The 21,950-nt window shown below is 36.6% G+C and overlaps 1 protein-coding gene across 1 annotated transcript in view; it reads left to right on the top strand.

The window, feature by feature from the left end:
* LMO7 (LIM domain 7) overlaps positions 1 to 21,950 on the top strand; it is a 208,288-nt gene that overhangs the window by 73,871 nt on the left and 112,467 nt on the right. Inside the window, exon 3 of the mRNA XM_008580452.1 lies at positions 13,712 to 13,781. Coding sequence (XP_008578674.1) covers positions 13,712 to 13,781 — 70 coding nt within the window. The remainder of the gene's footprint in view (positions 1 to 13,711; positions 13,782 to 21,950) is intronic.

Here is a 21,950-nt window from a genome sequence, read left to right on the forward strand (position 1 = left end):
GAGTGCCACCGCGCTCCCAAGCGGCGCACTGTAGCAGTGCGCCACCGGGCCGGCCCGATGCTGAATAGTCTAATGTGTGGAATTGCCTGGTTTCTTCGTCAGTAATTGTGATGATTACAGTAACAAATTTTTCTTTTAAGGTTTAAGTGGAGTCATTACATTACCAAAATCAATTTGAGTCATGGACCATTCATTCAATTAATAGATATTATTGAGAACCACATCCCAGGCTTTGGTTAAGTAAAATAGGCTGGTGCCATGACTGATGGTGTAAGGCCTACATTATAAGTGCAGGTTGCAGAAGTGAGCAAATAAATTATAAGAATGTACTTGAATGCTCATCCACATTTTTGAAAGCACTTAATTATTCCAATCTAGACACTTATCACTTAGGTATTTATGGAATCTGGCCACATGTAAGCATTGAGAGTGTATGTACTGGTACTTAGATGACCGATTATCCTTTGGAAGAAGTTTGTTTGCAGGAAAGATCTTGAAGTCAAGGGCTTAGGTTAGATTCTTTGCTCCATTGCTCTTGGACATTTGCAAAAGTGACTTAACATCTGTGTACATTTCAGCCAGTGACTTAACATTTGAGCCTTATTTTCTTAAAGTGAAGATCAGTATATCTGATCTGCCTAATACACAGGGTTGCTGAGTTCAATAATACATGTTAGGGTTTTTATAAACTATCAAACTTTGTAAAAATACAGATTGTTGCTAGGAAGATGGTCATGTAAATAATAGTCTGTCCCATCAGCTTTTTTGCATGTGTTCAAACTTCTTTATCTTAGAGTGATATTAATTTGTTCCATATGAAGTTGCTGGTATTCAACCATTTGTGATCTATAGAAATGTCAGTTTCATGTGGTTTCATCTGATATATAGCAGGACGGACATATAAAGAAAGACCATGGATGAAGTTTAAAGGATGTTTCTTGTCCTCTTCCAATGTCACATTCAGAATAATTTTTGAATAGTGTTTAAACTAATTTAAGTAGGCTACATGGTCAGCACAATTGCTCATGACAGAAAGTTACTTTATCTTGGTTTGAAAACTATATGGTTTAAATGTGTTGTAATGTGTTTAGAAGATGGAGGGGAAGAAATGCCTGTTGGAAAGAGGTGTGTGACCTGCAAACTACCTTAGCTATGAGTATGGACTATTTAGGGATTTGCAGCAAAATGTCAATTCTGAGCCTCACAAGTCTGGATAGGGGTTAGGTGAGTTTAGGTAGGAAGTGTGCCTAAGAAGCATGAGTTATTCTTAGGTACATAAGAGCATATAACCCAAATAGATGATCTTCACAAAAAAGTCACTTTGTGGGTTATATATTTCCAGGGATGAACTGTTGCTGCAAATATTTTAGGGGTTCCACTTTTTGGGATGTTGCCTCCATAAACAGGTCATTAAATATATTTGATAGATGCTTACTTTTTGCTTTATAATGCAATTTGTGCAACAGCCTGGACTCACTCTGAATGATTGAAATGAGGATATTCAGAGTTGATGAAAAACTATTTTGACCACAAGTTAGAATAAATATATAATTTCTGCCTTAATGGTGACAGCGAATATTTGGATGCACGTTTAGAAATATATTAGTTTTTCTAAAAAGTCACTTTAATTCACAAACTTCTAAAAGCTCATTCTTAAATTGTTTCCTCATTGGAATAATACCACTTTGGTGTTTTGTGCGTTACTATATAAGTCTAATCAATCTGTTTAGTACTGGGTTTTCTTTCTTTCTTTTCTTTCCTTCCCTCCTTCCCTCCCTCCCTTCCTTCCTCCCTTCTATTGAAACATAATTGATTGTACATATCTGTGGGGTACAATGATGAATATCAATATCTGTGCAATATGTGCTGAAATCAGGATAATTAGTATATTCAACCTTACACATTGTAATCATTTCTCATGACCCTTTACCAATTTTTCACTCACCTCCCTCCCCCTCCCCCTTTCCCACCTCTGTTGGCCTCAGTTCTGTTCCCTCCTTTTGAAAGTTCAATGAACTATTGTGATTGTTGTATCTTTAATTTGTTTATTTTTTTTAGCTCGCACTTATGGGTGAGGACATGTGGTATTTTTCTTTCTGTGCTGGTTTATTTCACTTAACATAATTTTCTCCAAGCTCATCCATGTTGCCATGAATGCAGAATTTCATTCTTTTCTATGGCAGAGTAGTATTCTATTTTGTATATATACCACATTATCCAGCCATCTGAAGATGGACATTTAGGTTAATTCCAACTCTTGGCTATTGTAAATAGAGCTGTGTTAAAGATGGGAGTGCAGGTATCCCTTTAACATGATTTCCATTCCTTTGGGTATATACCTGCAGTGGGATAGCTGGATTATGTGGCAGTTCTATCTGTAGTTGTTTAAGGATCCTCCATGCTGTTTTCCATAATGGCTATACTAACTTACAGTCCCACCAACAGTGTAGGAGGTTCCCCTGGATATTCTTTGAATGAATGTTTCCCAAAAGTAGATTAAGTGAATATTAAGCCATGCTAATTAGAAACTAGTTTACTGTGGGTCACCAAAGTACTGTATAATATTTGTATTAAAATTTTTTCTTCAGGGCTGGCTGGTTAGCTTATTTGGTTGGAATACAGCCTTATAACACCAAGGTCAAAAGTTTGGATCTCCATACCGGCCAGCCACCAAAAAAAAAAAGAAAAAATTTTTCTTTTCCCCTTTACATTGTGAATCATGTTTATAGCCTCCAATTAATGAAGGTAAATTAATCTAAAAGGTGTAGTGTTGGGGGGAAAAAGTCTAGGTAACTCTATTCTGCATAAATCCATAACTGAAGAAAGCCTCGCTGGTTGGTCTATGAAGTAACTAGGCAGGTTCCACTGTTTGTACCCATGTCCACCTTAATTATGTATAATGTCTCAGAGGAAAACAAAGTCAGCTGTTCAGAGGCCTGGTACTATAAGCCCTGTCTTTTAAATTAATGGTAAATATAGTGTCTATCTTTGAGAATATTTTACCCATTAGGAATCTCAAATTTTAGCTGAAATATTATTAGGATATTTTTAAAGCCTGAATCCTTTTTCTTACTGGAAAAGGCTGACTTCTATTTGGCTTAGTGCCAGAACAGTATTTCTTGTGAAATATAGGGTCTGTTTGTTGCCTGTTAAAAATCTCTAGGCATCCTCATTCATTATCACCATTAAAGAGTTTTCTTAATGTTTCATCTAGTAATTTTAGCAGTTTTTTATCATTCAGTCGTACTTTTTCCTTTTTGAACTGGCATTCTGAAATATCAAAGTCAAGAGTTGGAGGAGCTTATTATAGCTTTCAACCAACTGGCAGCGTACTGACATTTCAAATAATCTAAATTGGGTATAAACTCTGTGCTGAGATTTCAGACAAGATACACATCTGAGTAACAAGGATAGTCATGTGCATTCATTGCCTTTTAATCTGATTGACTACTGACGTTAGTCTCTTCATATTAATGATTTTTATTGTCATTTAATTTGACTGTGGGATCTAGTGAGTTGAGGGCTAACTAATTCTCCTGGTAAAAGTCTATTATAGCAATTCTTTCACTGTTCACATTAGACACAATTGCTCTTGGCTTTACTAAGCAGTGAGATGGGAACAAAATCCAATTTTGGGGTTTCTAATTAACAAAAGAATTTACAAGAGTTTATAAGGTGATTTCAGCCCCTTGTTATAATTTTCTATGCATTTTATTAATGGTATTCATTAATCTGTTTCCTATTTTCAGTGTTTCTTAGTGTTCATAAGGACTGCCTTCTATGCATTTTAAAAAATATGAGATTTTCCATTACATAAATATCCACAATTCTGTTTTGCTCTAAGTTCTGGCGAGTTATTTCTTTTCTATAAACATATTTGGTTGAGGCATTTTGATATCAATTAGTAATTTTCCAGTTGCTCATCTTAGGATGGCAGTCTTGGAAGTATTCAAATGAAAGCATTATTTATTCTTCTTATGATATAGTAAAATGTATTTGAAGATAGTCTGATTGCACGTGACACTGGTTAGGCAGTCTATATTTCCCATCCCTGGAATGATCCCAGTCTTTGTTCTGTCCCAGTTGGCCATGCATCAGAAGTTTATGCCTTTTTGAACATGTGGCTTAATTATTACTGAGAAAACTCTTCACACACTGTTACCAGATCTTTTTCTTTGCAGCTTGGAAAAAGTAGCACAAGAAATTCACCTATTGGTCTGAGAGAGTCTGTTTCTATTTATATCTGCTATGTGACTGCTACACTATCTGCCTAAAAGAACCATAGTATTTTTTTAAAGATACATCCAATAGAAGAAGAAAAAAATTATTTTTACAAATACTACTGTTTACTGTGGGACACTCAGCTGATCATTCTAAGGCATTGGACAAGATACAGAATTTTGTCACTTGTCATTCATGCCAAGAGAGCTGTATCTTTTTGGGAGAGTTGGAGACTTCCATACTAGAGTGACAGTGACATTAGTAGGCTGTTTGGGCTTCTGTGCAGTGTTCCATGTGAAGCCCAGAGGCTTTTGTGTATTGGTGAATAATTTTTTCTTAGAGCTCTTTCTAGTTTTGAATTTCTGGTGGAAGGCAATTGCTTACATATAGCACTCTGGCCTGCCAAAACCATCTTTTGACCCCAATCCATTATTTTAGCCTTTTGAAATTTAAGTCGTGAAAATTGTTTTTCTTCACTTCAAGTAATGTAAATTTTGAGGTTTCCATGTTACTTGATAACCTAGCAATAGGAAAACAAAGATGCAAGGGTTCAAGTTCATAAAGGTAATTAAAACATTTTAAACTACTTCTTCACATCAGTATTTTATGGCTGGCATCTGTATGCCCTCTTTTTAAACATCGTAATCCATTTTACCTCTAATTTATTTTTAAATTAAATTTACTTTTTAAACTTAACAGCTGTTTCTTCTTTTACTTTTTAAAAAAATTGTAACATAGTTGATTATACCATATCTGTGGGGTACAGAGTTGAATATCAGTACCTGTGTGCAATATGTAATGCTCAATCAGGATAAATAATATTCTTAACATTATACAATGTAATTGTTTTTTGTGTCCCTTTACCAATTCTTCCTTACTCCCCTCCCCTCTCTCCCCTCTCTCGCTTTTCTATCTCTGGTAACCTTAGTTCTGTTCTCTCCTTTTGAAAGTTTGGTGAATTATTGTGATTGCTCTTCCTTCTTCCCTCCCTCCCTCCCTCCCTCCCTCCTAACTCCCACTTATGAGTGAGGACATGTGGTATTTCTCTTTCTGTGCCTGGCTTACTTCACTTAACATGATTTTCTCTAAGTTCATCCATGTTGCTGCAAATGACAGTATTTCATTCTTTCTTATGGCAGAGTAATATTCCATTTTGTATATATACATTTTCCTTATCCAGTTGTCTGAAGATGGACATTTAGGTTGGTTCCAACTCTTGGCTGTTGCAAGTATCCCTTTGACATCACGATTTCTATTCCTTTGGATATATTCCCAGCTGTGGAATTGCTAGGTCATATGGCAGTTCTATCTGTAGTTGTTTGTGGAACCTCCATACTGTTTTCCATAATGGGTGCACTAATTTACAGTCCTACCAACAGTGTAGGAGGGTTCCCCTTTCTCCTCATCCTCAGCAGCATTTGTTATTCTCTGTCTTTTTGATAATGGTCTAACTGGGGTTGAGATGATATCTCAATATAGTTTTGATTTGCATATCTCTGATGCTTAGTGGTGAGCATTTTTTCATGTCTGAATGGTTCTGTTGGCCATTCATATCTTTTTCTTTGAGAAATGCCTGTTCAGCTCACTTGCCCATCTTTTAATCAGGCTATTTGTTTTCTACTGTTAAGTTGTTTGAGTTCTATATATTAATCCTTTGTCGGATGCATAGTTTGCAGATATTTCCTTCCACTTTGCAGGTTGTCTTTTCACTCTGTTAATTGTTTCTTTTTTTGTGCTTTTTAGTTTGATATAATCCCATTTGTTTATTTTCTCTTTTGTTGCCTGTGCTTTTGGGATCATATTCATAAAGTCTTTGCCCAGTCCTACTTCCTGACGTGTTTCCCCTGTTTTATTTTAGGAGTTTCATAATTTCAGGTCTTATATGTTTAAGTCTTTAATCCATTTTGATTTGATTTTGGTATATGGTGAGAGGTACTGGTCTAGTTTCATTCTTCTACATAAGGATGTCCAGTTTTCCCAGCACCATTTATTGAAGAGGCAGTCTTTTTCCCAATGTATGTTCTTGGTGCCTTTTTCGAAGATGAGTTGGCTGTAAGTTTGTGGGTTGATTTCTGGATTCTCTATTCTATTCCATTGTTTACCTATAATTAAATATCTACCTATAGCAAAAACATTTTTTTCTAAAGGACTATGTATCAAGCTGAAGGTTAGCTTGGCAAGCATCAACTTAAAAACTAATTCTTGTTTTGATAGCCACACCTGACAGACTTATTTCAAGTGTTATAGATGCTTTTTAATATTGTGGCTTCAGACCTGAGGGTAGAAAGTATAATCCTGTATGCTGCATGGGCTTGTGTGTACCATCTGTAGTATTTTCATATCATAAATATAAATCACTAAGAGTAGAGTATATAACATTTCAGTCATGGGGCCTCTGAAAAGTAAATGAGAATAATAGCCTACTAAAAATAGAAGGGATTAATGTATGTGCTAAATGTTGGTGATCTAAACAACTTATATTAAAGTTAATCAGCAAAAGTTATTACCAAAGAAGTATGCTTTAGATGTAATGGAGGCTCTCTTGTGAACACGTGGAAAATATTATGTTGGCTACAAAATGGTAAAAGTGTGGAAATTCTGATCAGACACTAAGTAAATTAAATAAGGAGAATAAATATTGTAAGAAAGACGAATACATAATGGTATCACATAAATTGAAACAACAGAAAATGCCTTATAAGAGAGACTGAATTTCTGGAATTTTTATATGCCAGCACTCATCAGTCAGAAAATTAGATGAGATCTCATGGGTAAACGTGGTAAGCTGTAAAACTTAAGAAATGGAGTGATGAGCAACATTTCTGTATAGGCTAATAGATATCAATTAATTTATAGTTTTAATCTGATACACATATACAATCTAGCCAGATTTTTTTTAAGACTAGGAATTATTTTAAGGTTCATTTGGAAGACTAAACAGGTGAGAATAGGAAAAATTCTAAAACTAAACATTTCTGTGTAACTTACCTGTTCCTGTACTAGAACACATAACATGACAAAATACAATATTTAAAAAGTATGGATTGATTTATAAATGTACATATTAATGGGATAGAGAGGTCCAGAAATTCATTCTTATGTATAAGAATTTATGATGAAAGGAGATAAGAGAAAACGGAGAAGAGATGAATCAGTCAATTCGTGGTATCAGGATAAAGAGTTGGCTAAGAATTAGTTTAAGAACTCACCACATACCAGAATAGAGTCTTGATTAAAATAATAAAAAGCTGGAAAAATAGAATTGAAGAGTTAAAAATATCTTGGGAGGTAGTTTAAAATTCTAAACTTTGAAGGGCAGGGGGAAAAAAGAAAAAACATTAATTTTAATGTATACATATATATAAATAGATGTTCTGGCAAATAACATTCTGAGGAAGCTATTTTAAGGAAAAATGACTTAAAGATTATCTAGGCTCAAACAAAGTGGTAAAATACACATTTTAAAATCTCAGTTGACAAATGAGCAAAGGATGTGACCAAATACTTTGCAAATGAGGAAATACTACTGACAAATAAGCAATAAAATCTTTACCTTCCTTAGTAAGAAATAATTATGCTACAACTAGATACTATTTTTTTGTTGTTGAAACTACTAAATAATATAAAATCTGTTAAAAAGTGATGGCCATATTGTGGCAAAGTGCTACATAATAATCTAAAAATGGCCAGTTGAATATAATCTGGTACAACTTTCTGGAAGACAATTTGGCAAAACCTATCAAGTAAGTATATGCTATTTTACTCAATAATATGATAAATATATTTATTATATAAATTATAAGACTTTCCCCCGTTATCCTCCCTTTGGGAATTTATTCTAAGGAAAGACTAGAAAATGGGGAAAGAGATATGTTTAAAGTCTCTCCATATGGAAAATATTAAAAGCAACTTACGTACCCGAAATGTGATATGTATGTAAAGTAGGTGAAACTTTTACATCCCTAAAGAGTGGTGGTTATAGAAGCTGCAGCCCTGCAGAAAAGCGTGCAGTGGGTGGCTGACCCACAGAGGGAAACAGTATCACAGCGGCGAGGGGGCGAGAGCCCTGAGGCAGGCATAGGCCGGAAGCTGCCTGTTGGTGGAAAGTAAATGGATCTATGTTGCCAAACTACTTTCCAGACAAACATCAGAGCTTAACACTGATGATTTTATTAAAAAGAATTTAAGAAACAATAAGGGAGAAGGAAAAAAATACACATACAAGTATACATTGAAGCATTTTTACAGTGGCAAAAATTAGAAAGATCCTAAGTCCAACTATAAGAGAACGACATATCACTCTCACGTGAAGGTACTGAGAAGAATTTAGTAACGTTACTTAATAGATAAATGGCAGAACTGGGACAGGAACCCAGAGTCTCTCTGTTAGATGCCTTTTGCTTTTTTGTTGTTGTTTGTTTTGTTTTGTTTTAAAGACTTTATATTTTTAGAGCAATTTTGGGTTCACAGCAAAATTGAGAGGAAGGTACAGAGATATCCCATTTTTTCTCTGCCCGCACACAACAGCCTCCATCATTATCAACACCCCCACCAGAGCAGTACATTTATCACAATTGATGAACCTACAGTGACACATCATCATCACCCAGAGTCCATAGTTTATATTAGGGGTCATTTTTGGTGGTGTACATTTTATGGATTGGGACAAATTTACAATGACATGTATCCACCAGGATAGTATCATACAGAATAGTTTCACTGCCCCAAAAGTCTTATGTGATCCATCTATTCATCCCTCTCTTACCTCTAACCCCTAGCAAGCTTTGATCCTTTTATTGTCTCCATAGGTTTGCCTTTTCCAGATTGTCATATAGTTGGAATAATACAGTATTTAGTCTTTTCAGATTGGCTTCTTTCACTTAGTAATAGCATTTAGGTTTCTTCTATTTCTTTTCATGGCTTGATAGCTCATTCTTTTTAGTGCCGAATAGTATTTCATTGTCTGAATGTACCATAGTTTATTTATCCATTCCCTAATCATGGATATTATGGTTGTTTCCAAGTTTTGGCAATTATGAATAAAGCTGCTATAAACATTCATGTGCAAGTTTTTGTGTGGACATGAGTTTTCAACTTTTGGGTAAATACCAAGAAGCATGATTGCTTGATTGTGTGGTAAGTGTGTTTAGTTTAGTAAGAAACTGCTAAAGTGTCTTCCAAATTTCCTGTACCGTTTTGCATTCCCACCAGCAATGAATGAGAGTTCCTCTTGCTCCTCATCCTTGTCAGCATTTGCTGTTGTCAGTGTTTGAATTTTGGCCATTCTAATAGGTGTGTAGTGTTATCTCATTGTTGCTTTAGTTTATATTTCCCTGATGACATATGATGTAGAACATTTTTTATATGCTTATTTGCTGTCTATATATCTTCTTTGGTGAGGTGTCTGTTAGGGTCTTTGGCCCATTTAAAAAATTAGGTTGCTTTCTTATTATTGAATTTTAAGTTCCTTGTATATTTTGGGTAACAGTCTTTTATCAGGTATGTTTTTTGCAAGTATGTTCTCTCAGTCTGTGGCTTGTGTTTTCATTCTCTTGACACTGCCTTTTGCAGAGCAGACATTTTTAATTTTAATGAAATCCCACATATCAATTCTTTCTTTCATGGATTGTGCCTTTGGTGTCATGAACAAAAAATCATCACCAAACCCAAGGTCATCTGTGTTATCTTCTAGGAGTTTTACAGTTTTTCATTTTACATTTAGGTCTATGATTCATTTTGAGTTAATTGCTAAGGGTGTAAGGTCTGTGTCTGAACACTTTTCGCGTTTCATGTGGTACTGGCAAATGTGTTACTCAGCGAAATTCATTGGTGCTAGAATTGTTGAGTTTCCTCAGAATAAGAAGAATTTGCTGTCAGACCACTCAAGCTTTGCTAGACTCACTTCAGGACTTCATGCATAAAAGTGAGGTTTAATGAGAAGCCTGCATCATAAGAAAATGTCACTTCTGAGTTATATTTAAGGTCAGGTTATATTCACTGATGACAAGGCTTTTGAACAGAGCCAATGTTGTAGCATCTGTTGTGTAGTTCCACTTCTTTGGAATGGACAATATATTTGGGGCTTGGGAAAGGGAAGGAGAAAAAAAGGAAGTAAGCAACTCGAGGGATGTCTTAGTCTCTTCAGGCTACTATAACAAAATACCATGAACTGGGTAGCTTACAAACAACAGAAATTTGTTTGTGACAGTTTTGGAAGCTGGGAAATCCAAGATCAAGGCCCCAGCAGATTTGGTGTCTAGTAAGGGCACACTTTTTTGTAGACAGACATCTCACTGTAACCTCCCATGGTGGAAGGGGCAAGGCAGCTTTCTGGGGCCTTTTTTATAAGGGCACTAATCCCATTCATGAGGGCTCATCCTTCACCATCTGATCACCTCGCAAAGGGCTCCACTTCCTAATACTTGGGGTTTAGGATTTCAACATATGAATCTGGAGGGGACACAAACGTTCATACCAAAGCATGGGATGAATTGAAGGAGAAGGAGAGGGGTTACAGCCCTAATTGTGACCATGGGAAGTGTCAAATTACTAGGTGCTTTCTGTTCTGGTTTTAATTTTTACCGAAAGAGCAAAACACTGGTGTGCTAACTGAGCACATAACCAGGTTTATGTCATGGTCTATGGGGAGGCTTGGAGAACAGAGATATAATTCAACCTAGGGTTGAAGGGATGGAACGTGGGGGTTCAGGCAGATAAAATGGTCCCTTGACTGATCCTAGATCTTAGTGCATAGAGGCATGTGGAAGGTCATCATGTTATCTGACTCTTGAGCAGAGCCCACAACCTGAAGTTAGTGTTGCCTTTAGGAATTCCGCATGTGTAATGGAAGACCACTTTTTATGCAAAGAAGTTCTATTTCTAAAAAAGAGTGCCTCCATAAATGGTACTTGTATTTGATTTGACATAGACTATGCCTCTATTCCTTCAGGTATACTTAAATTTCACAGTAGTTTAGATTTTATGAAACCTATCTTTTCTCCCTAAAAGAAATATCCTAAAAGTTCTTCCTTTAATTGTATATGAAAATAATCATGATTCATAACTTGATTGGGTGCTCAGTATTTGCCAAAACTATATGTGCATTCTCTCCATATTCTAGTGCCTAGTACTAATGACCATTGTAGCAATTAACAAAATAAAATGGCATTTTCCTTTAATGACTCAATTTTTTAGATGGTAGTTTGTGTGTTATCCAGAGTACTGTTTTTCCTTGTGGTTATTTCCATGTCTGTCAAGTACTAGACAGTTTAGAAATGGAGATGGAATGCTAATCTACTGTGTTTATGTTGCTTCTGAGTAATGCCTCTGGAACTTTCTGATGAGGGAGGAATCAAGTAACTAATTATTCAGAGACATCATTTATCTATGCTGTTTCCTTTACCTCTATCACTTGCTTCTCTTGGCTGACTTAATTGCAAGTAGTCTGTGTTATTATTCATTCCAGAAACTGTACTTAAAAAACTGATCTTTAGGGCCGAGCCCGTGGCACACTCGGGAGAGTGCGGCGCTGGGAGTGCAGCAGCGCTCCTGCTGCGGGTTCGGATCCTATATAGGGATGACTGGTGCGCTCAGAGCGCTCACTGGCTGAGCGCAGCGCTGCCGGTCTCAAAAAAGGACAAAAAAAAAAAATTATCTTTATATTACTAACCCTGCAGTACAAAAATGATAAGTGATGTAAATAGTAAACTGAATGACCTGCCCCAAGTCACCAGTGACTCAAAGAGGTGGAGCAGGAATTTATGACGCTAAAAAGGACAACTGGTGCCAGACTTTCCTGACATTTTATTTTATATGTTGCCCCAGATCATACTGGCCTCTAATTTATATCATCGAAAGATTATATTTTAAAATACAAGTTACTGTAGGAAAGTCACTGTAAAAAGGACAACTGGTGCCAGACTTTCCTGACATTTTATTTTATATGTTGCCCCAGATCATACTGGCCTCTAATTTATATCATCGAAAGATTATATTTTAAAATACAAGTTACTGTAGGAAAGTCACTGTCAAGCCTAGTGGTCAACAACTGCAAATAATTTCTTAATTTATGGTATGTTGTTATAAAGTAATGCATCAGTTCCTAGTTGTTCTATGCATCGCAAGAATGCCACCAGTTCTATTACTACCTAGTCAATAGGGAACACCTGGAAGAATTAATTTGGAATTGTCATTTCTTATAACCTGCTCAATTCTTTTCTGGCTCCTCAGCTAGTGATTAAAGAAAAACAACATGGACAGGAAGGGAGAAAGCCTTCCTTCCTACATAGTTTTCAGTATACAAGTTAGAAATTAGGAATCTTGGAGTAACAGTTCTAGAAAATGCCTAAAGTAGACAAAGTGGTTTTAGTGTCTATATTAAATTGTCTAAAGATCTTTGCATGAAGAAACTATGAAAACAGAAAAACATCTTTTGGCAGATTAAATCTTCGTAAACCACTGTTTTGTAATTTTGAAATCCTGTTGAACAGCATTCTGAAGGTTATTAAATCAGGACTTTTGTCTTTTATTTTTAGCACACTCAAGTGTATATATAAATCTCTGGAATGTTGAAGGAGTGACATTCTGCAAACTTCAGAATTTTTTTCTGTTGCCCATTTGAAGAGGAGACCAGTAAATTAGGAATGTTTGATTCTTTTTCCTCTATTTGCTTTCCTTGTAGAGCTCTGTTATAGAATAAAGAATTGTTTTTTGTGGATGGATTATTGAAAAGGAAAATCACTGTTTCAAGATACTATTTTCTGACAATAATTAATGATTAATTAACCAAACTAGCGTTAATAGAAAGGCATTATTATAGTATTAAACTTCAACATGTCCTGGCATTGTTATGAGTGGACAACAACAAAAAGGAATTCATAATAATATAGATTTAGAACCAAAATTATACTCAGTTGCAGTTTCAAAGTTGAGTTTCTTTTTTAGTGTTTAGAAAATGAAGACACAGATATCATTGCAGTATCTGCCAAATTAACATAAACTTGTTCAATATCAGATTCTGAGATAACTGTTAGCTACTTTTGGGGAGTTCTGGTACATTTAATTTAATTTTCACCCAGTCATTTTGCTGTGGTAACAAAGCAGTCAGTCATGGGCTTGAATGAATTACCAGTAAGAACTAGTTGACTATTTGGATGAGTTCCTCTGTAGCCTTTAAATATGGCAAAATAATGTGGTTTTGAAGCTGTCTTTTAAAATAAGAATCAGCTTAAGGGGGGAAAAAAAATCAATGAAAACGATTAATAGAAAAAAGTATTCTTAGGGCCAAGTGAACTAAATTAGTATGAAGGAAAGATTCTTAAACTGGCTATTGAAACAGATCTAAATGTTTGCTTTCTGATGGGCTATTGGATCTGAATAACACTTTGGGGGATGGAATAGTGATATATGATTTTTGAGAATGTTAAAAAGAACACTAACTTGATATTGGCATTCTTGTAATTGTGTATATTATTTCTTTATTTACTTTCAGTTTGATTAATAAGCTTAAACCCGGTGTCATTAAGAAGATCAATAGACTGTCCACACCAATAGCAGGTTTGGTAAGTAATAAATTATCTTCAAAACTAGATTTCTTTGTCTTTGAAATGTAAAAGTGTGGGTATAGGCAGATTCTCTCATTTGCAGTTAACGGTAGAAATTAGGTTAGGGTTTTTTTGCTCAAGAAAAGTGTTTTTAGTAATGTCTTCTTTATATCTTTAGTTCTTTTCTTTGTTTTCCTTCTGCTGGGATGCTTTCATTTTATTTATTTAGTTTTTGTTGGTTTTTGTGTCTGCAGACTTCTTATGTCCCCTTTCTTCCCCAAATTGCATTTGTTTAAGGTCACATTGTTTCTGAAGTCCAGCCCTGCATAGGTTGTTTGCTAGTGGGCCACAATGGCTCCCCGAGCTGTCAGGGATCACCAGTTGTTGTATTTCTGCTACTTCATGCTTATGTGTTACCCTCAGCACACAGATCTTAAGTGTATTTGCAAAATACCGAAGACCTGTCAGTTCTTTTGCTTTGTAGAATAGGTTTCCTACCAATGTCCTGTGTAATGTTGTCACTGTCTTCCTCTTTGACAAGGTAATGTTATCCATAAAATAACTGTGATGATTCTCTAGATTCCCTCTAGCTTTAAATTCAGGATTTTGTTTATGAAAAATACCCACACTGTGACTATGTAGCTATTCTGATGGGTCAAGACACTGGAGAGACCAATAATGACATGGAGCTGTGTCTTTAGAAATAATTTATAGTTAAATACAAATGATGGATAATGCTGATGTTAGGAGTCAGCTAAAAAAAATTAACTTTACAAAACACTGAAGCTTAGGACAGCTAATAATTGGGATGTAAGAGCAAACTATTATCTTTGGCATATTCACACTATTTATAATACATTTAGGAAATTTCTGTTTGCCCATTCATGTATTTATAGGTGTTAAAGACATGAAGGTAGTAGTACCAACATTTCTGGGTTTTCAGGAGGCGTGGACATCTCATCAAAATCTTGGCAGGGATAAGTTGGTTGCAGAGTGTTTATAACTGGGGAAAATATGTATGAGAGAAGGGATGAAAAGTTTTTATAGTTTTCTTTTGAAATACTGTAGAATATATATAAAGTGCCTAGAGTAATTTCACTCAAATATTACTTTCTTCCTTCTTACCAAGTTGCCTCTATTCTATATCTATCATGAATAGGTAGCTGACCTGATTTTTTTAAAGACAATTTATTATACATACGTGTGGGGTACAACATTGATTTTCAGTAGCTGTGTACAATGTGTGATGGTTACATTAGGACAGTTAGCTTATTCATCATTACAATAGGCAGTCATTCTTTGTGAATTGTAGTATATGGACCTGATATTTTTATTGGCCTCAAATTTGGTTAGGTAAAATCTTCCACACACACACATGCACACACGTGTGGATACTTAAAAAAGTTTGTGGAAAAATGGAATTAAAAGATAATATGACTGTTTCCATGAACTTTTAAAAGACCCCTTGTATATTATATATACACACACACACAAGTATATAAAATCTTCTAGTAATATAGTAAGTCAGAAGATACTTAAGGAATAAAATTAAGGAAATTTGATATTTGAAGTCTTGCTAGGAGGAAGCATTTAATTTAATAAAACAAATATGCTTTATATGAAAATGACTTTTATAAAATAACTACTTTGGAAACTTAAAGTTTGAATTGTATTTTCAAATGGCTTGAGTTATTCTTAAGTAGTTTAATGCCTTGATTTTAAACTGTCATTTTTTTGGAACAATTACATGCATTTTAAATGAAATTAGCCTTCGTTCTTAAACATCCTGCATATTTGGAATTCTTGGATTGTGGTGTTTGTTGTTGTTGGCCACTTGAGATTTTATTCAGTTTTCTGATTGTATGATTAGATGAAAGCACAAATATATTTTATTTTTAAATCCAAAGATCTTTCCAAGTATTTTTATTTCAAGCATCAGATATTCTATCTAGTTTAGATATTATCTCTAGAAACTAAAGTGAAATGTATTTCTGGTATATTAAATAGAATGATTTCCCAAATATAGGACACTGAGCATTTTCAATTGGATGTAGGAGCATAAGAGTGACCACAGCTGCAGAACTGGGCTAACTAAGTCCAATTGGTTTGAAGTTATCATTATGATTCATTTAACTCCTTCTGATGCTTGTCAAGATGGTCATATCGAAACTTCCCAAGGCCTTAATTTCAAGTGTGAATTAGAGCTCCAGTATCTACCTGGAAGCATTGTTATGAGGATTCAAAGGGATAATGTGTACATAGTCTTATATACAGATATTCAGTGAATGTTCTTTCAACAAATAGAGTGCTTATTAAGTCAAGGATTTTTCTAGTTTATAGGGATGTATTGGAGGAACAAAGACAGATACAGACCTTGACCTCAAAGAGCTTACATTCTAGTGTGGGAGGGGACCAGGCAGATAAATGAGCAAATGATCAAGAAAGCACCACGTAATAAACGTGCTACTGAGAATTACAGTAGACTTTGACATTTATTGAACACCCGTGAGCAGTTGTGTGGAATTATGATGATTGACCTCTAAAAATTCCTCAAGAAGGAGTATGTCAGAAGCCTTAGTTTTTGACCTTTATTAGAAGAAAGATGAATCTGAGCTAGATTCTTAGGTGTTCATAGCACCTAACATAGTGACTGATGCATGTGGGAGATAAAAAAATTTTTTTAAATGAACAAGATTTCTGTTGTGAAAAATAATAGTTTCTAGAATTGTTTTTTTTTTTTTTTTTGTCTTTTGTCTTTTTCCGTGTCCGGCAACGGATCGCAACCCTCAGTGTTGCCCCCGTACCGGACCGGGGACCAGCAACGGGATTGCAACCCTCGGTGTTGCTCCCGCGCCTCGCTCAGCCAGTGAGCGGGAACCGGTCTGTATGTGGGATCCGAACCCTCGGATGGGAGCGCTGCCGTGCTTCCCAAGCGGCGCACTTATCCAGTGCGCCACCGGGCCGGCCCTAGAATTGGTTTTTGATGGGATCGTGTTATAGTTTGAATTGTGTCCCCTCCAAAAAGATACACTGAAGTCCTAAACCCCAGTAGCTCAGAATGTGACCTTATTTTTGGAATTTTTTATGTTGCTGATAATGTAATTAGTTAAAATGAGCTCATACTGGGTAGGGTGGGCCCCTAATCTAATCTGACTGGTGTCCTAAAAAGATGGCCATGTTAAGACAGACACAGAGGAAGAGTACCAGGTGAAGAAGTCAGGATTGTAGTGATGTATCTACAAGCCAAAGAAGACCAAAGATTGCTGGCAAACCACTGGAAGCTAGGAAGAGACCAGGAAAATTCCATTACAGATTTTGTAAGGAACATAGCTTTGCCAATACGTTGATTTTGGACACTGGAACTATAAATTTCTTCTGATTTAAGCCACCCAGTTTTTGGTACTTTGTTATGGCAGCCCTAGGGAACTAATACACATAGGTAAATGTTTTAGTTAATTCTTGCTTTTTAAAAAACTCTTTATTTTGAAATTAATATAGATTCACAGGAAGTTGCAAAAAACAGTACAAAGAGGTCCTCTGTACCCTTTACCTAGTATCCCCCAAGGTACTATCTTCTGTAACTGTAGTACAGTATTAAAACCAGGAAACTGACATTGGTATAGTTCAAAGACCTTTATCATATTTCATTAGTTTTACATATAGTAAATACTTTTTTAGTACAAAGCACAGAGATGCTTTTCACATAAGTCAGATGAAGAATGTTTTATTTTAAGGGTTTACCAAAAGCCTCTCCTATTAAGTGTTAAGCCATAAACATGGCAGCCGCATTTCGCATGATTCCTTTTTTTTTTTTCCAAACAGGAGACTTTCTCTGGTGTCTGTTAGTTGAGGTTCCCCAGAGAGGAATCTGAATTGATAAGGTTATCTTTTCTCTCTAGGCTGCAGATATCATAGGTCACTGGCCAGCCTGTGGATGAGCTCCAGAAGATAATCATATGGGCCAAATGGGCTGTGGTCAGGAGTGTTGGTTTCCATTGGCTCATTGAGTTCAGGCATATGGGTTGAAGTGGGTTCTGTGAAGGAGATTTGTATGGGGTACATATACTATGGTAAGTCAAATACAGTAAGAATTTTGGCGTGAGGGTTCAGGCTGAGCAGTTATGGTGTTCCACACTCCTCTTTCACTGCTCCTTTCTTACTCTCTGTCCTTTAGCCATACTTTTTATCCGTCAGCTATCATGTGTATTTAGCTTTGAAGCCAAGGCAATGGATTTACTCTTTGCAGACAGACCTGTGGGAAAAACACAGAGTATCCCTTGAGCAATGGCAGTATGGAAAAAGATGTTTAGGTGATTTAGAAATATATTGAATGCTCTGCTTGAAACATTCATGTGATTAGTTGGGAGGGTAGTAACCTTGTTCTCCTAAATCTTTTCTTCTAAAGATACGGTTTTTCTCACTTGACTGAGATTTATTTTATAAAGAAATACACTCTTCCTGTCTTTTCTTTTCTTTCTATTCTTCACAAAGTCGTGTTAAGAAAAAAATTAGTTGGTGTGAAATGCTGGTACATTCAAATTATTGAAACTCAGAACTTAAATTTTATTTAGGAATAAAAAAGAACTCAACCTCAAAACAAAGCCGTGAGAAACAGGCAAGATATACCGATGGTGAAAAGAGCTGTTGAATCAGAGTAATGTTTACCATCTGATATAGAAGTGTTAGAGGGAGCGTAATACAATATGTGTAGAAATATCAAGGAATTTATTAATCCTAAGGTTTATAGTCATCTTGGACCCCTAATGATTTATTTGCATTTAGCTAAAGCAAGTTTTCTTAGCTTTAGCACTATTGACATTTTGGGCCAGATAATTCTTTGCTGTGGAGGTCTGTCCTGTACACTGCTGTGGAGGTCTGTCCTGTAGAATCTTTAGTAGCATCCCTGTCCTCTACTCACTGGAGGCCAGAAACACACTTCCCTTTTGCCTTATTTGTGACAGCTAAAAATGTCTCCAGATATTGCCTATGAGCCCCTAAAATTGTTCCTGATTGAGAGCCACTGAGCTAAAGAGTCAAGAAGGTGAACACTACTCCTTTACAGGGGCTAGTTTGCTGACTGACTATAGATTGGATTGATCTACTCATGTTTTCCATTTCAGTTGTAATTTCCCTTTGAAAAGTAATGGTACTGCAGGAGATTTGGTTTGAATCATTCGTTTGAACATTTGCGTATATCAGAGGCTCAGTGGAGAAATCCTCAATTTACCCACATTTGTATCAATAACATGGGCTCAATTTGAACATCTTTGCTCTGAAGGATTATTCTTTTAGATTACTTTTGGGAGTGGAATGTGTAAGGTGTGACTGTAGAGACTGGGAGGGTTGTGTTCTGATTCAGGAAAGCTGCAGAATGCAGGAAATGGGCAAAGACTCCAGCTAGCCTAAGCTGTTCGCTGTGTCAGTTTCCCTGGCCTTCATCGTGGCTACTTCAAGAAGTAAGGCAAGTCTACGCATCCATTCTTACTGCCATTTTCCAACAGGTTATTAGTGATTAACATTCCTGTACCTGTGTGAAAGTGCTTCTGGTTCTTTCCCTTTCACTCTCCTACACACTCAGGTAGTCAGCAAAGTAGTGTGACCTACTGCACACAGAGGTTACTGCTGAGACATCTGGTTGTTCCCTTCAATCCAGTGGTGATGGAAAACTCACCTGAGGGACACTGTGGGACACTGAAGCTTGTAAGCACTTTTCACAAATAAAACAAAAATGTGAGAAATAAAGGCAGAGGTTTTTTTTCCTTTATTGTGTGTGTGTGGGGGGAGTCTACGTCTGTTTCCTCTCCTTTATCATCTACATTGCAATAATATAAGAAATATGAATATAACTATAATTTTCATTCAGGGGTGGCACTTTTCTGGGTAGGAGGCAGGAAAGAATTTTGCATGATAAGAGAATACTCAAGGAATATTAGATTGTGACTTCGATGAGTTACAGGAATGAGCAGACAATTTACACCTTGCTTGAGGGAGTGGTGATGCTGAGGGTTGCTCTGTGCGGGGTCAAACCCACTGTGTGTCTCAGAGGGAGTATTTCTCCATTGGTAATAAGCAAGATAGACATTTGTGAATGTATTTGGAAGTTAATAACCAGCGACTTCATGGGAAGAGATGGAAAGATGGTATTATAGAGCTAGTTTGAAATCATCACTTAAAGGTAAGATCAATGGTGTCTATTTCCTCTTCTGGAATTTTATTGCTGATTTTGTAGATTGGCTTGAGATCTTCCACCTAGAAAATTTGGAAAAGACTTCCACCAAGTAAATTTTGTTTACTTCACTCATCCTTGTCTATGTGATTGCTTAGCCAATAAAAGCAGCATTCCTATTGAGCTGATTCTTGCTACCATGATCTGATCCCCATCTTGAAAGGGATGTAAATCAACTTTCATAGGCTAAGGGAGGGTGTTGGGAAAATAGAATAATTTAATCAGGCTGCCCTTGTCTCAGGGCCAGTTGGGGGTGGTTCAGTAAACAAATTGTGTGTGGGTGGAGTTGGTGTGTGTGCATGGAGCCACGGTTTGGTTGGTGACTTCCTCAGGTGGATGCTGCTCTGTGCAGCCATGCTTTCCAACCTAGGCTTCCAAGGACCTGTTTGCTGGTTACCTAGCTCACAGACCTGGGTCTGGTGACCCAGCCTGGCATGTGAGGGGTCTGGAGACCCAGCCTGGCATGTGAGGGGTCTGGAGACCCAGCCTGGTATGTGAACGGTTTGTGACCCAGTCAGTGAATAGGCTTGAGGGGTCTGTGAGCTCCAGACCCAGCCCTAACTCGACAATTGGCCCAGTCGGCAGGATTACGGGCAGGTAAAAGAGCGCAACAAGTGGCGACGTTGGCAGGATTCCCACATTAGCTGAACTCTCCAGAGGGTGTGGAGGGGGCAACACTGAAGCCCCTCCTATAACATGCATCTGGCACTACCTCTGCATCAACTCTGCTTTCCTTTTCATGTTTTTGATTTCCTCACATTTGACAAATAATGAAGGGTATTTGTTTCTATAAATTACCATGCTCTTTAATTTTTCTTTATTTCTCATCTATCAATGTATTGGAACAATTTCATGTCTATTTCATCAGACTGTGGTGTTTCATTGAGTTAAAGAATAGATTTTTTCCCCCATTTCCTAATAGAGACAGTGAATGTTCAAGGATATCAATAAACTTGATTGAAACTGTCAAAAAAAAAAAAAAAAAAAAAGGGGCCGGCGCGGGGGCGCACTCGGTAGAATGCGGTGCTTGGGAGCGTGGCGGCGCTTCCGCCGAGGGTTCGGATCCCATATAGAGACCGGTCTGCTCACTGGTTGAGCGCGGTGCGGGCGCGACACCGAGGGTTGCGATCCTGTTACCGGTCACGAAAAAAGACAAAAAGGAAAAAAAAAAAAAAAAAAAAAGGGGCCGGCGCGGGGGCGCACTCGGTAGAATGCGGTGCTTGGGAGCGTGGCGGCGCTTCCGCCGAGGGTTCGGATCCCATATAGAGACCGGTCTGCTCACTGGTTGAGCGCGGTGCGGGCGCGACACCGAGGGTTGCGATCCTGTTACCGGTCACGAAAAAAGACAAAAAGGAAAAAAAAAAAAAAAGAAACTGTCAAATTGTGGTCTCATTATTAAAACTACACTGAAGAAATGTTTTTATTTCAAAGGGAGGGTGACCTGCTGTTGCAAGTCGTGAAACTGTCTCAAATGCTAAAATTTAAACTATTCTTATTTTATTAGTTTGTCAATCTCATTATTTTCTTTAAAAACAAAACACATAACAAAAACATGGAGTACTTTTTCTTCTCAATAAAGATACAGTAGGGTACTGTAGTATTACCATTATTAATGCATTGTTATACTTGTATAAGAAATTATAGCATAAAAGCCATTTACTAAAAATAAGGCCACTTAACACATTGAAAATGACATTTTCCATGGTTTATGTTTATTTCAAAAATTTTTTTGTAATGTATATTTTACCGAAATTTCTGTGGATCACCATCTGTATTTTGAAATAGTTTGAATTTATCCAATATCGAGTTTGAGTGAATACACTGGGGATTGTGTGCTGGCTATCTTCAAGGTAAGAAATACTAGATATTAAATATCTGAATACCTTAACATGTCCATGTAAATGGCATATAAATAAGTTGATGATGGTTGAGTCATTTATAAAGTATTCTTATGAGATTTC

The sequence above is a fragment of the Galeopterus variegatus genome, unplaced genomic scaffold (genome assembly GCF_000696425.1).
Source record: "Galeopterus variegatus unplaced genomic scaffold, G_variegatus-3.0.2 Scaffold2101, whole genome shotgun sequence".
Taxonomy (NCBI): Eukaryota; Metazoa; Chordata; class Mammalia; order Dermoptera; family Cynocephalidae; genus Galeopterus; species Galeopterus variegatus.